At 41.8% G+C, this 16712-nt stretch overlaps 1 protein-coding gene across 1 annotated transcript in view; it reads right to left on the reverse strand.

Moving 5' to 3' along the window:
- The window catches only part of AFF3 (ALF transcription elongation factor 3), a 337267-nt gene that overhangs the window by 50020 nt on the left and 270535 nt on the right, over positions 1 to 16712 (reverse strand). Inside the window, exon 10 of the mRNA XM_052773584.1 lies at positions 6029 to 6194. Within this exon, the coding sequence (XP_052629544.1) occupies positions 6029 to 6194 (166 nt within the window). The remainder of the gene's footprint in view (positions 1 to 6028; positions 6195 to 16712) is intronic.

Consider the following 16712-nt stretch of genomic DNA (forward strand, 5'->3'; position numbering starts at 1 on the left):
AAATATGGATTTGAAGGGATCACAGTAAACCAGCAGAAAACAGTGATTAACTTCTACAGTGTCGTAACTTGGCAACGTGGTACTTTCCTAGAGTGGTATGTCTGCTATTTAGGCAGAATAACTACAGTCCCACCAACCTATAAGCCAACTATGAAGTCTAATAAAAAAGATCAACAGTGTTGCCAGCTTTACTAATTTTGTCAGGAGTTTCAGGACACTCGTTATTTTTTCTTAAAGCCTCAGCTTTCAGAATCATGGGCTTAGATGCACTTCCAGGGTTTATTCAAATAAAAATTCAAATCCTTGTGGCCGCTGAAAAAAACCTTAAGATGCATCTGCTAAAAAACCCTTTTAAGATGCATCTGCTAAAAGTAAAAAGCCTGCAGCCCATCAGGTAAATTAAAAGAATCCGAATTCAAAAAATCAGAATTTTGAAACTTCTCTCACTATTTTTGGGCCCTGATACAGTTTTGGAATATTTGAGATTGTCAGTGTACATGAGTGATGCCAATTCACTTTTGGAAGTGATTTATTCAATTCATTGCTTTAACTGAAAAGTACTGTACTTTGAAATAACTTAAAAAACCAAGGTACCCTGTGAGAGAACAAAATCATGACAGCCAAGAATGAAGAGCAGGCCTGGTAAAAAAAGGGACTGGGAAAATTCACTTGAAAGTTTTCACCAGTCCGCTTTACACGCCTAACTGCAATTATTTGTGGGAGAAAAAGAAAACCCCTAATTCTCCAGTCCACACCACCCCTCTGAGCATGCCACATACCATTCTATGGAAGAAAAGTTGGTTTGCTCAAAGTGGGAAATTTTCAGCAGCACGTAAGGATGGAAATATAGATGAGTATATATCCAGAGTGATCAGACAGCAAAATGGTCTCTGTCCCTTGGTTTTTCTCTCATGGAAATATGTTGCCCTCAAGGCCTTGTAGAGAACTGGGCAGTTTTTAATTGGGGTAAACCTGGTGGTGCACAGATGGGCAGCAGTAATAGGAATAGCAGTCTGTGATGAAGCTTACTTGCAATGAAATATGGGGTTTGGCATGAAAACCCAAACCAGGAAACTTTACGAGACAAAGACAGTTTAAGGGACCAATGCACCACAGACATATGCATGTGCCAGGCTTCATCGAGAAACAGAAGGATGTGATACACTTCCTTAAAAATTGTGGGTGGATTAATCTGTACAACATAGACATCTATATCTGAGCTAGTCAACGAGTTCCTTCTCCAGTCAGTGGACTACTCTTCTAGGGTGTGAAAAATTCCCTCTTGAAATAGGCATCTAAAATAGGGCAGATGAGCTGGGCCCTAAAAACATCTATTCCTCTCTGCCGACTGTAAAGGGGAGGCTGAGGTGATGAGCAGATGTAGGTATCTACAGTAGAAGTGTCCAAATTTAGGTGGGATGACTCCCACACAGCACGTCTGTATATCTCAGATCTCTTCAAGGCTACAAGTACAACCAGAGGCATGAGCAGCATGCATCCAAAAGAAACCTTTGTCAAAACATTATCCAGAAACACTTGCTGGGGTAAAGGACTGTTAAACAATGTAAGTGTAATGGGGTCACTCTACGCTTGTTATTACAAAGAGGGACCTAAGGTGTAGCTAATACCATGGTAAACTTGAAGCATGACACCACTTTCACTGAGAGATTAGATAGCCTATAATATGTGCATGTACTTAGCCCACTGTGGGGTAGGACTGAGCTATCCACCATCCCTGCAGCATACTCCGCCTATTGTAAATCCACATACTAATTTACCCTTACAATAACTTACTTGTGCTGCCTGCTAACAAAGATTTCATTCAGGGCAATCCCTATAGAAATGTGGTGCCTTTTCATTGTATGTAAGGCATAGATAATGATGATGATGGAGAAGATGATGATGATGATGATGATGATTACTACTACTACTTTATTGCTACTATTAGCACTGCTCCTAGCACTTTATCAAATTAGAACTGGGGATTCCCACGTGTTAGGCACAGCACACACATATTGTAAGAGGTGGTTCCTGCCACAAAGATTTTTCTGGAGGGAAGGGAGACTTTAGTTTCTAGTCATTGTCAAAAATAGTCCACAGGACAGCTAAAGCCCATGAATCCTATTTGCAAAGGTAAAGATAGTGTCTACAGTTGGTCTCGTGGTAAAATCCCCTTTTCTTCTGAGTGTACCAGTCAGGAAATCAAATCAGGGCTATACTTAGGATGGGAAACAAAAACTTTTTGGAAAACAAGACAGATACAGAAAACATACCCCTCCTACCCCGCAACCCTAAAACTACAACTCTTATTCCCCTGCCTCCCTAATGAAATCTATCAATGAAGAAAGGCTGGTGAGGTGGCAGGAGCACGCTCACCAGTTAGCTAGTCTGTTAGATGTTACACACATTCTTCCTATTTTCTGAGCTAAAGAGAAGAGAGCCAATGCCACAGAGCACCTGAGGCAACAGCAGGGATTCACAGGCAGTGGCTCCCCAGCCACTGGTACTGATGTCCAGGCACTTGAAGGACTTGATGCACAGTGGTGAGGAGGTGGCTCTCTGCTGATGAGAGAGGAGGGTGGGGAAGAGCATAACCCTGCAAATCGCTTCAGCTTTGACCTGGTTAGTCACAACATGGCGACTTGAGATGAAAGAGTATATCCTGTGATGATGGAATAAGCATGGACAAAAAGTATATGTGAATCCTTGAAAAAGAGGAAAAAACTTTAAGGACATTGCATCTGGCCCCCTGGTGGGGCCCAGGACAGGATACCTGCCTCTCCTGGCCTGGTTACTGTTGACTAGCCACTAATACTTTGTCCCATGCGATGGCTTCTCTGCTTCCTTCCTGCCCATTTCCCCCTCTAGTCCTCCCTGCATAGTAGGAATTCCCAGTTGTTTAACCAGATTCAGCCTTATTAAAGGTCTGCAGGATAATTCAATGGAACAAAGAACAAACCAACCAAATTCTTAGCTTTTGAAATGTAGCTCTTTCTATGGACTTGACACCCAAGGTTTTTTTCTACCATCTGAAATAATTGCAAGGACAAGACGTCATTGTTTTCCAGAGTCCTCATTTATGATGTTAATTAAGGTCACGCAAAGAATTCATGACTTCAGCAAAGAAACAGGAGATAGAAGCCTCAGTCCCTTGTTCATAATTTCAGGTTTGGCAGTCTACAAAACTGTAACTACTCACATTAATGTCTGAGGCACCTTAATTTGTCCACATCACTGAAACCAGTCTGAATGTTGTCTCCTGTTCTAGCTCAGCCATTTTTCTTAGTTTACTGCAGACATAAAGTGTAGACAGCTGAGCTAGTCACTACAGGCTCTAAATAGTCAATGGAAAGAAACAGACACTTTTAGGGTACAATTCATCTAATCTATTTTATATGTATGCTTTACAATGAGCCGCTTTTACACTCTAGGCAACTGCATTTAGACACCTGAGAACAACTCAAAGATCTCAAAATGAGATGAGGAAAAAAATACAGAAGAAATGAAACAGCAATTGAATTTCTATATAACCTCAAATGCAGAAGACACACTGTCCTAGAAATAAAAATCTATGAGTATATGCATATAATATTTCAGATTATGAAAAAAAAAAAAAAAGAATGAAGGCATCATAATGGTCTGCAGATTTCCAGATTAAGTTCCTCCCAACCTGGAAATACGGATTTCCTGCCCAGCATTGTGCTGGAGTACTCAGGTTCATTGTACCTGAATTTATCAGTTTATGCTAAAGCAAAAGCAATGATATATTTTCTTTTTCTGTTTTATCCAATAGATGGAATTCATTTTAAGACTAGGATTGGAATTGAATCTACTACTTAAATTTAGGAGAACAAGGTGTCCCTTTAAAGAGCTTCCAAGGACGTGTCTCTCTCCATCTACTGGGTAAGAACATGACATATACATTAGAAAGATGGCTTCACTGGGTGCATAGATGTAACTTAAAGCATTAATGCAAAGCAGACAGGACTTCCAGTCAGAGACATCACATAAGCATGTTTTGAACTGGTGCCATCAGTCATATGATGGGACTGGCCCTTGGGGAAAGCACAGGCATCCTACTTCCCTGGGACACCCTGACCTTATCCGTGTGTGGCCTCTCCCATATCCCATCAAGGCACGACCAATGAAAGCCACTGCAGCCATCACATTTTTTGAGTCATTTACATTTTTGTATAAGCATGTTTCATACAGCATGTCCTAGAACTCAAACCACATGAATATAATGCAAAGAGACAAGCAATCTGTTGGAGCAGTGCAGCTGTTTCATGACAATGATCACTGATAACTCAGGCTTTGTACAAAAGTAGTTCCACAGATCTCGAGAGGATATGTATAAAATGCTTAAGAGGAGGCACTTCCCCCATGTTTCCATGACTCTCAGTCCCCTGCTTGACTTTATGAAACCCACGACCTGCCTCAGTTAATTAACTTCCCGCATTCCCTGAGGAATTGCTGCTCTCAGGTCCAAGCAGCACTGGCACCTGCCTAGATACTAAACGCTCCTCCCTTCCTGGGTACTGCGCTTCTCCTCCTTTTATCTCATATTTCCTTCCCCCCTACAGTGGTTCCTTCTCTTTCTTTTTGTCCCTTTTCTTCCATCTTCTGAGATCCCGCAGGGAGAAGAGAGACCAAGCATGAGATCTCTGCACTAATTCCAGCGGGGAACTAGGCAGAGAGAGAACAAGGTCTTAACGGGCTGGATGAGAGAGCTCAGAATGGGAAATAAGATATGGGGTAGCGCAGTGAAGGCAACAAGGAAGAGAGACTGGAAGGAAGAGAATAGAGACGAAAGGGAAGAGAACCAGAGGGAGAGATTTAGGAAAGGGACAAAGCGAGAGGAAAATTAACTGGAAATGGATCTGAAAGTACTGTAAAGGAAAGACAGAAAGGAAGGTAAGTGTTAAATAAGGAACAAAAGTGACAGAACCTGAGAAAAATATATTAAGGATGTTTCTGCGAGTGCTGTGTTTTGTCTGATACGAAACATGGTCCCAAATAACCGTGCAAAAGATGAGGAAAGGCTTGCTGGTTATTCAGTATAATTTTTCAGGGTGAGAGAATAGGTGAGGCAGAGTTTTGAGGGGAGGAGCCTGGCAATTGGATGCTTTATGTGGAGTAGGAAAATACACTGACTGTATTTCATGTGTATTTACAATCTTGCTGCTAGATTTTTGAATATTTTCACATACATTAATGTGTGTGTTGTGGCTGTGGAGTTCATGGTTTCAAACTAAAGGTGTGCATTGACAGAAACATGTAAAAACATCAATCCTGGTAGAAAAGCAGAGCAAAGAAAGCAGCTTTGTCACTGTCTGTTGAGCACTGCAGAGGTGAAAACAGAAGGTGGCATAGCACTGGCAGCTTAATTGTAATTTGGCCATGGCTTGTCTACATGTGGAAATTTTCAGTACTAGCTTTCCAGATGACAAGTTTGGGCTTAATGTTTTGCACCATGAGTAATTCAGTTTAGTCCATTTTGGAGGTGGATTAAAATAAATCACACAAAGGCAGCAGTAGCAGAGAATAATTCACTTAGGGAGTGAGGTAAGGGAAGTGCGTGAGTGAAAAACAACTGTTTTGCTTTAAAAATCCACCCTCAGACTGATTTTGTAATAGCTTCCCTGTGTAGAGAAGCCTTTAGTTCCCTTGCAGTGCTGGGAGCCCACGCCAGGACTTAGGCACTAAGCAAGCCATTGCTATGGAGGCAGAGTTGTGTAAAACTTCAATCAAGCTGTGAGCCTTGCAAGGCACTCCACTCATCCCCAATTTGAGAAAAATATCACAGGGTTATTGCTTTCTTCATTTTTGTTTCAAATGCTTTAATCTGCCCCAGGGTCCCCTACCACTTGCATTTCACAGCATGCCAGGAGGAGGATCCCTGGGCCTTTCTTTTCCATTTTTTCGTATGTGTCCCCACAGCCTCCTTGTGTTGGCTTGGCTGCAAAAAGGTCTGAGCGGGTGTAATAACAGATTGCCACCCTAAATTATAAAGAGCAGAAGCCCTTACCTCTGGGCTGGAATAATGCGAGGGCTTGCTGCCGTCACTCTCGCTGGAGCTGCTTTCGCTCTCTGAGTCAGACTCTGAGCTGGTCTCGGATTCACTGGAGCTGCTGCTGCTGGACCCCTTGCTGGAGAGTCCCGAGGCTCGGGCGTTGGACTGCGGCACCACCAGGCTGCCAGCCCCCCACACAGCCCATCGGGGAGGGGGGAGGGAAGAGAAAAAAACAAGAACATAAAAAACCCACATGTAAAACCCATGGTGTTTTAGGGAGCATACCTAGCTGAATGCCTGTGAGCTTGTCTCAGCTGCTAACGAATGGTGAAGTGAGTTCGACATTACATTATTATAATTGGGGGGAAAATATGGGGTTATCCTTATATCCATTTAAATCCATAGCCTTTGCCATCTCTTCTTCTGAGGGAGGGTCAAGTTTTCACTTCAGCTTGTCTCTTTTCTCATTCAACAGGCATTTTAGGATGTATTAAAAATATCAGTTGTTAAAAAACAGAGTATAGAAAAAAGTCTTACACTGTCTAATGAACACTGTACAGAGGTGAAAGCAGGAGATGAAAAAGGTGAACAGTTAAGAAACAGAGTTGAACTCCAAAGTACCAGTCATTTATAAGTAGTAATAGCAATAATGATAATAATAACAATGATAATACATCCTCACTGGAGCTTCCGACCCCCATCTTTTCTTCCGCGCACTTCTTCACCTACCCGTAAATGATGTGGTTACCTGTATATACCATCTTGATAATGACAACTGCAAGATCTAAGACTCTGATCCTGCAAAAACTTTAAGAGCTCCGGCTTGTGTTTTTGCACGTCAGCAGTGCAGTGCTGTCAGCAGAGCTACTTGCCTTCTTAAAAGTTATGTTTGCATGCAAGTGTTTGCATTATCAGGCCTGACAGCAGAAGAAATGTATACTTCCCTGAAATAGTTGACCATGCATATTAAAAATATCACAGTCATAAAGACTTGAGCGTGAAATGTCTTATTAAGTCATCCAGCTTATTCCCCAGGCAATGGAAGATTGTTCCCTATAGCAGGGGGCATTTTCTACTGTTGTCCAATATGATTTTAAATGACTTGAATGCAGCTTTTACTTTTACCCCTGGGAAACTTCTCTGCAAACTAACCCAAATTCCACTGTCAGAAATTTCTCCCTACATTCAACCTGAAGTTGCCCTTTTAAAATTTATTGTTGTTACTTATTATTTCATCCTATTACTAATAGTTACTATGATGAATTATCCTCCTCCCTTTTTGCTTTCACATATTTGCAGACTGTTTTCCTGCCCTACTTCAGTCATCTTTCAGACAAGGCCTTACACATTTACTTCTTCTGATCTTTCTTCATAAGTCATTATCTCCAGGGATATGGGATCATTTTTATGGCTCTTTGCTGAACTCATTCCAATTTGTCTATATCTCTCTGATAACAGGATGCCCAAAACAGAGTGCAGCATTATAGATGGGTTCTCACTAGAGCCCTACAATGAAGGGCTATTACCTTCCTGCTCCTTGATGCGTTGCTTCTGTAAACATATACCCGAGCTGTGATGGAATATATAGTCCATTAACACTCCTACATCTCTTTCAACACTGCTTTCTCCAGAATTCCTCCACTGATAGCTACATTTTAGATTATTTGCTTCCAGAGAGATTAGCTTTCTTTTTTTCTTCATACCAGATCTCATTTTCTTCTTTACTGCACATGTTTCTAGCTCCTTTTGATTTATTTCTCTGCCCTCGGAGGTGTCTGCAGCAACTTCTAATTTAGTATCAAGTGCAAACTTAATTAAATGGTTATTCACTTCCTTTTCCAGATCATTAATGAGACTGTTAAATAAACCCCACATGAAACACACCGGTACCCTAATAACCATCTCTTCCCAACTCTGTTCACCAGTGTTTATCATTACCCTTGTTTATGCTCCATCAGTCCAATATTGTGGCTAATGCAATGTGATCTTGGAGATGCATTTTGTGAGAAATAATATCTAATAATTAATTACAGTTCTGCTATGTTGCACCTCATGAATTGTCTTTACCTGCTAATGGTGCATTTCATTCTGGAAAACTGGTACCTGACACCTGACACAAGCCACATATGACAGGCAATTTCCAGGGCTTTGGAAAGAGGCCAGGCCATCAGAGACGCAGTTTCAACTCCACGATTCCCCATGGCCACACGCTTCCTGGCCCTATCCCCTCCTCCCCTAACATATGCCAACCTTTCCCCACAGGACCACGTGTCTTGCACAAGCCAGTACTCCCACCACATTGCCTTTACTTATAGCATCCCCCTCGCCTTTTGCTAGGAAGCAGCACAGCTGCCCATGGCTATTTTGCTCCGGAGAGTTTCTGGTTGCTTGGGCAATCGTGCCGCTGTCGGAGAGCTTTCTGCACCCTTCGAGGCACAGCAGGGCCAGGCAGTGCAGAAAACCTCACCTGTGATCTCACTTTACTAATTGAAGCAAGTAAAATAAACAGGAGAGGGAGGAGCTGACATCCATTTATATTTTTGACCTTTATTTCCATCCTTGTAACGGGCGGTAGAGAGAGGCAACAGTAAAAGCTCTTGCTCTGGCAGGATGGTTTGGTGCTACATGCATGTTCGCAGAAGTGCCTGCCAACTCTTGGGAGGCAAAAGGTCTGTGAGCATGCACGGGCATTAAATGTACCAATTACAATGAGTGCCTTTAAAAACTTGCCCTCTGCTATTTTTGTTGTTATTCATGATATCTCTTTGTCTAGCCAGGTAGGTGTGGTAAATACAAGATTTTCAGGCAGCCGTTTGTATAACAGCATTAAGGCACAGAGGTGCCTGAAACAGAAAGAGCTTATAAGCTTGTAAAAATTTTCCTTCCCGGAGAAGGAAAATTGATGTTTTGTGCACTGCTTTGGGACAATGCAGTTTTCCACTTGTACAAGTTACCCAGTAAACTCTAGATATAAGTTGCTCACTTATATTAACAGATTACAGTCAATCCCTCCCTAATAAAATAGTAAGAGCTATATAAAGGCCATTGTGAGTAGGTTTTCTGGTTTTGATTTTTTTTTCTTCTTCTTTTTTCTTAAGGGAATATGAAAAGGTAACTGCCTTTCCTGACAATGTAGCTTAGGGAATGCTTTTGACAGTGTCCAACTGATGGATTTCCAGTCCTCTCCACAACAGCATTGTGACTATTGCCTGAAAAGTTCTTCCACATCACAAAACATCTGCACATTTATGTCCTGCCCCTGGTGACTGTGGTTTTAATTTTTAAACCATCATTTTTGTTTGGCATTGACTGAAGTATTCAGAATTGCTATATAGGGGATGAGGGAGAAAACCCCCCCACAGTAATATTTCTTTCCTGTTGTGACATGAAATGTTTTTCTAGGCTGCTGAATAGAAATTGTTACTACAGCCATAGATATAAAATATAACTGTTGGACTCTTCACAAACATCTGGAAATCTATGTTTGCTGCTCTAATGGTAGCCAATATACTACAAAAATTTAACGTTACAATATTTTCCCATTTATGCTGATACTGTTGAAGTCTCCTGTGCCCCTTTGACCTTTTCCATTTTTAAAGATAGCATATTCTTATAAGGATCCTCATTACATTACAGTGACCAAGGTGAAAACAGTTACATGTTTCTTCACGCATTCTTATTAAAAAATGACCATTATTTTAAATTGGCAACTTCCATTTTGGACTGTTCTTTCTAAAGTATGTAAGCAAGATCATGCAGTCAAAATAAAAGACCGATTTACATTTTAATGACTGTGGCACATAACATTCATGCATATTTTGCTACTGGCTTATGCCCCAGAATTAATTACTACATCATAGAAATGATATTTTTATTTTAAGCAATTAAACAACAATTTGGGTAAGAACCACTTTTCTTTAAAGCCCTTGATCAGAACATGCACTCTCTGACTTAAAAGAGAGAGTAAATACCTTGTAAAGTTGCCAGAAGTTCAGTAATAAGATCACTTTAATAACCAACACACCATCTGAAGTTTCTGATTACGTATTTCCCATCATCCTGGCTACATGGGACTTGGGCACCTAAACGCTGTGCAAGTCTCCAACAACCTGTTTTCCTGCACTGCCTAGTGGACAAGTCACCCTTCTCTGAAAACTGCTCGATACCTTGTAGCCTCAATTTTTCAGATGTGCAGGTTCAGAAACACAGTGATTTGGGGAGGTTAATACTTCTTCCCCACTCAAACTAATTTGTGATCCAAGTTGAGAGGTGGAGCCATCTCGATCCCTGGAGAAGCCTGAGAGGTTAGTTGTGGTGGGACCAGTTATTAGCTCCATCAGACTGCATGACCACGACCAGCCTTTGAAAAGCACCAAGGTGGTTTAAACACTTGAGCAGGAAGGTGCAGGCGCTTGCTATTCAGTTGGTGGAGAGAGATTCCCAAATCAGATTGCCTCAGTGGCCCTCAGGAGACCTCCTGAGGTTAATCACACTGGATCTGGGTCCTACTCTATGCTTTATATTGAGCTGCTGCTTACAGCTGCACTACTTTCCATGATAATAAATCATGGCATTCAGCACTGGCCACAAGAAGTTCCTGGGCAGCTAAGCATATGCTGCATTGCAGGAATTCAGTCTCAGTGTTTCAAAGACAGACAGCATGGATGCCTGATCAAGGCACAAGTAAAACAGATGCAGTTCTTTACCAAACTGCCAGTATTTGATAACAATATTAAATGGATTCAAAAGAGAAAAATCTACCCGATGCTGAAGAATTTGTGATCCCAATTCTTCACTGCGTTACAATATGAAGGCACTTTATACCTACTTTACACAGATAAGAATGATTATCAAGAATGCAAAGCAAGGGAGAATCAGGCCTCGAAGAAAAGACTGTGCCAACAAAACGTATCAGAGTGAGCCTCTGAAATACTTTTCCAGCTACAACAAAGGCTATGCAAATGCTCATGCTTCATATTTTGGAGTCCAGTTGGTCTGTATAATTTCACTTTGCAAGAACTGTATCCAGAGCCGCCTTATCAAAAAGCTCAGTAACAGCATCAGACACTATCTGCTGTATTTGTTTTTGTGTCTGGAGATGGGACAATATTTAGCCAGTGCCATCTGCACTGCATTGCTGTGATCATCTAAACTACTTTTCTTCTAAATCTCACCCTATGGTACTATCTATCAAGTACTGTGCAACTACCAAGTGGCCCCTACTCCCCATAGGAAAGAGGAATGCAACAATTAGTGCAAGAGCTGACTTGAATAAACAAATGACAACGTTAGGGATCACATTGTTAACATTGAGAGGTAAACATGGAGAAGGTGAGCTGAATTTGTAGATGTCACAAACATTTGAGAAAATCCTAAGAAAGGTTGTATGAATGCTTGCAGTATTTGAAATATCCAGAATGCTTGCAGTATTTGAAATATCCAGAAAATCTATCACTGTCTGGAAGATGAAGGCCAATTGTAGGAAAACAATACTCTGAAACAGACACCAGTCCCTTGGCTGGTATAAACTGTCATAGCTCCATTGACTTCAATTAGGCTACAATGATTTAAATCAAACAGTAAATCTGACCAAGACTCTGAAATGATATTTCAAACTCAGTGATGAAAACATATTCCATGGTTTAAAGGAGCTCTGCTGGCAGAGTCACTATTTTTATTCCAGATTAAAGTATCTGAAACACCACTTCCTTCTTCCCTTGAAGCCAACCTAAATCCCAGAAGGTCTTTTACGGAAAACTCTTTATCCCTTTGTTGAGAGAAGCAAATTCCACATGGTGCTTCCTCGAAGCACAAACTGAGAACATCGTGCCAAGATCTGTATAATTACCTCTGCTGCCTGGCACTCAAGATATTGCACATCTCCCATGCACACAGTAGGGAATTCCTGTGTCGATAATTGTGAATGAATCACAGAGGCAACGGGAATGCCCACTTCTTGCTGCTGCCCCTGTGTATTTTTCAAATTCTCTCTCAGCAAAGACATCTGAAGCATGCTTATCATGGGGGTTTATCTGGACTTGCAGATCAGACCATCCCAGTGTTGTAACAGAACATATGGGGATATTTGCTGAGGCAACTGTAGCATGCCAAGAAATAGCACCATAATGATAGCCTACAGAATGAGTGTGGATGTTGTCCATTCGCTTCAGGCCAAAATCATGCTGAGAAAAGGGAGATGATACCATAAACTCTAGGATATACACCTGCTTGAGGACAGCCAGATACCTCCATGGTTTAAAATACGAAGTCTGGTTCTGTACTTAACATACAAAAGTGAGTATAAGGAGCCTCTACTCTAGTTTTAGCTCTGCTGTGTCAAGTCTGAATGACCAAATCATTTGACCCTTCCACGGCTCCAGTCACCATCCTAGTCATACATGGGGATGACTGAACTTGCCTACCTTCACTGTGTTAGAAGATGTCCTTCATTATTTTTTAAAAAGCACTTGGATATCCTTGTTCCAAACACAGTACGGAAGTGACACAAATCTATGTTTTTGTACCTTTGCTAAACAAGAGCATGAAACCAATTAACCGTCTGGGTTCTTTACAGTTACTGATTGTCAAAATCTATTGTTCACTAACAAAAAAGCAGCTAGCCCTGCCATGGTCGGCTGTTCAGGCCTGAACGCAAAAAAAATGAGGCTGGGCACTTCCCTTTCTCCAGGTAAACGATTTCCCAGGAGTCTGTTAATAACTTTAGGAAACAGAGAAATGTTTTCATACCTCATTCCTATAATGGATGAGGTATGAAATGGGAGTCATGATGACTGAGAGTCCTGGAGGTTGTTCGGCTTGTCACAATATATAATGCTTCTGTGAAAGCACTGCATTACCTTAGCCGCACCACCTTTGCACAGCACAACTAATAAAGCACGGCTGCCAAGAACAGAGTTCATAGACTCCACTTATATTTTAACACTGTCCTTGGGAGTTGCTTAAATAGTTTGTGCTGACAAGACTACAAGTATCATCCGATAATGCAAACCTAAGGTAAACAAGGTCTCTTCAGAGGGTCAGGTGTTCCCTGTGCAATTGCAGCTTTTTTGCCAGAATAGTTGCCAAAACCCCCCAAACTGATAGGAAAGGCTGTGTAGAAAAACAAGCACACATGTGCACACACATACAAAAAACCCTCAAGAAAATTCAGTCCGGCAAGGGGATATCTACTTAAGGTGTGGTTGATACTGGAAGCAGCAGAATCACAGCTCCCACCTTGAAGGAATATGGTAGGAAAGAGAAAACCACTGAAAAAAACCTTGGCTAAAAAAAATCCTCCTAAAATAAAATGCTACATAACAATTAATAGTGACATCTCTGTATAAATAGCTCCATCAGGAGGAGCGTGTGCCGGGGTATCTGAGATGAAGGGGTCCAATAGACCTGGAGCAGCACTAGCGTGGGGATGAAGTGATTAGTCAGCAGGCTGACAGCTGTGCTAGGAGCCTGGTGCCAGATTCCAGTGTATGCTTTCCACCGCTGCCAAGTGTTTGCTTGTCGCTCCAGATAAATGGAGCATCAGCAGTGTTTTATTTGACCTGCTCACAAGAAAAATAAAGCAACTCTGACTTCCTCGGTGTGTTTGTCGTTGACCTTGCATCAGCTGAATATGAGCAGAGAGATTCCCTGGTCCAGGAAAGTTAACTCTTTAGTAGAAGAGGAGTGATAGAGTCTTTTTACCTTGGTAGTATAATTAGTCTCTTAATGGCTTGAAGTACAGCGACTTAAAAAGTGACAGGCACAGCCTATGTGTCCTATACTGTCCTTGGAACATGCCCTTGGACCAATGGCCTGGAGAATGATGAACAGCTTTCAGAATAGTCCATGAACAGCCACTCTCCTGCCTCCAGTGTGAAATCAGGAAACCATTTCTACAGAGACTTTTGCGGGGAGGGGGGGTGGGAGGCAGAAATAAATTGTAAGTGGATGAAGTTGTTGAGAAGATTCAGTCAGACGACACCACTTTTGATTTCCCCCTGAGACCAAGGGCAATGGCTTTTGTGTGTTTTCCTTCATATGTACCCCAGAAGTTCTATTTTTCTCTCTTTTCTTCATCAGTTTGGTCATGTTAGGAACTTTCTATTTGAGAACCCCTCTGTTGTCTGGTCGAGGCCAGCTTCTGCTGCTGGGTGGAAATCAGACACAGTGTCTTTGAATTACATGTCTGAAAGGGAATGTAAAACACACACTTTTTTTGACCTTTAATGCCCTTGATGTGTGAAGGTTCTCCTTCATGATGGCGAAGAGTGACAACCATACTCCAGAAGCAGTGTTACTCAAAGGACTGTCTTGGGAGACCTACCCTTTCCTCTTCTCGTCTAGGAATCTAGCTCTCACATGGGATCAAAAGGCCCAGGGAAGGGGTAAGAAACCTAGACAGCCTTTGCAAGAAGGAAAAGGGACTCCTCTGAGTACTTGTAGATATATGGTACTAGTGGCTGAGACTGTGGTCAGGCATAGTTTTTCCATATCCAGTAATAATGAAGCTTTGGATGTCTTTCTGGCACTCATTGACTCCTTGTAATAACCAAGTACATTCTTCTGGACACTGCTACTTTCCAATATTTCTTCTTTTTCACCTGTCTCTCCTCCCCTCCTCACTTTGAGAAAGTTCCTTTCCTGGCAGTATCAGGAGTGGCTGCACACAGTTGCCAACAGTCACCAGAGAACATGAGTTCATTTGCTCAAGGGAGACCAGATTACTTAGGTTCACTGAAGAAGGTAAATATCACTAGAGATGAGCTCTGTTCCACTTCCCATTAAAAATTTAAAACATTAAAAACATGTTAAAAACATGCCTGCATTTCATTGGTTTGCCTGATAAGTCAGATACAGAATAGGAGCTCAGGGCTCAGCTGTCAGAAGGTCTCATTAGCGTGGGCTAATGTGAAAGTAAAGATGTCATGAGGCTCTGCACAAGTTCTTTTGGTCACAGGGAAGCCCTGAAGATGCTGAATCCTACCATCTGAAGAATGACTTCTGGACCAATGGCCCTTCAAGAGAGAGAAAGAACTCCATAGGGGTCCCCTTTTCACAAAATCTTTATGTCACATATGACAGTAGGAAGAGAGATCCTTCTGCTTTAGCAAAGTAAAAAATTCAGAAGTTACACCTGAAATCAATGAAAATAGGAAGAAAGGCTCTAGTTTAGTGAGGGGTGAATGGAAATACAGAGTGTAAAGAGTGACAAGGATTAAGGACTGTTTAAAGGTCAGCTGGGTGGCATCTGAAGACCTCAACTAAGCCAGTTTTCTGACTTTGTGAACAAATAAGTCATGTGACTCATATAGTCAGGACTCCACCTATTGTGCAGGGCTTAAAAAGACTAAAAAAGAATGTAGCTGAGTTAAATCAAGGGAGAATTGGACCCTCTTGGTCAGATCGTGATACAGCTGGCCAGTGAGGTAGAGGATAGTGGGTTTGTAGGCATACAGGTTTTTTGCTCTTAATTTACAAGGGGACCTAACTATTGCCTAACCTCAGCACTCAGAAATGCCCTCTGGAGACTCCTACCTCTATTGATGGACTAGAGGGAATCTAGGATCCTAAGGATCCCTTAAACAATATGCCTGGTATGCCCAACACCATGTGCATTGTGATCTGTATGGGAAGCAAGGGAGGTTTAGTTTAGATTCCTCTCCATAATTTCCCTTTCAGGGTTCAGTCAAGTCTCTCCACCTGTCCTAAGGACTGGGGGTGGTATGCAATAGGAAGACCTATATCCACTCCCAGCTCAGTACTCCACTGTTTCATTAGAGTGCTATTAAAAGCTGATCCCCTGTCAGATTCGATGATATCAGTACCACCTGTCTCAGGAATAGATCCTCCACTAACATTTTGAAGGTGATTCCAGCAGCTTGGTCTTTGGTGGGATAGGCTTCAACCTGCTGGGTGAGATGTTGCAAAGATAAAGGTAATTAAGCACTGGAACAGATCTTTAGTGAAGATATGGAACATCAGTCATGGTAGTTTCAGAAACTAGGTTAGGCAAAGGAGCAATGCAAAATGTTCTGTAGAGTGGTATTAATCCACCATCTTCGAAATGTCTCATCAGGAGAATTTGATACCACTTCTCTGGAAATTAACCTGGGTGTTGCTTTTCTTGTCTCATTTATTTCCTAAAATGTGAAGTACAGATGTACTTCTATCCAAGAAAACAGCAATTTTTGCTTGTGAGTGACAGCTTCATCAAGCCACAGAAAACAACCACCGCAGCGCAGACTAGGAAAATCCTCATCTGCATTGGCCTACCATCACCTTATTTCAGAGTTACTGTTAACATAACTGATGTTGTGGCTGGCCATCTAAACGGACAGCCTTTTGTAATCTTCAGACACAGTTGTACCTCGCTTCAGCACAGCAGTCTTTTTGCCTCAGTCAGCAGGGCCCTGGGTATGGTTCTGCCTTGCAAGACCTCTCGCTAAGCTCTGAGAGTCCAAATACAGATGAACTTGTGCAGATAAAATTACTAACTACCATAATGGCTGTCCAAATGGGTGCAATAAATTTCAGTGTGAGACAAACTCTCTCAGGTTTTACTGACTCTTAATGTTGCTGCTGCCAGCTTTAGTGTTACTCTTTGACTCAAGCCATATTCTGTTGTCTCCCAAAGGTCTTTTCGGCCCGTCAGCTCTAATCAATATGCTGCCTTGAGAAGGAGCTTGTTTTAAGTAGGTTT

Source organism: Harpia harpyja, chromosome 22 (assembly GCF_026419915.1).
Source record: "Harpia harpyja isolate bHarHar1 chromosome 22, bHarHar1 primary haplotype, whole genome shotgun sequence".
Lineage (NCBI taxonomy): Eukaryota > Metazoa > Chordata > Aves > Accipitriformes > Accipitridae > Harpia > Harpia harpyja.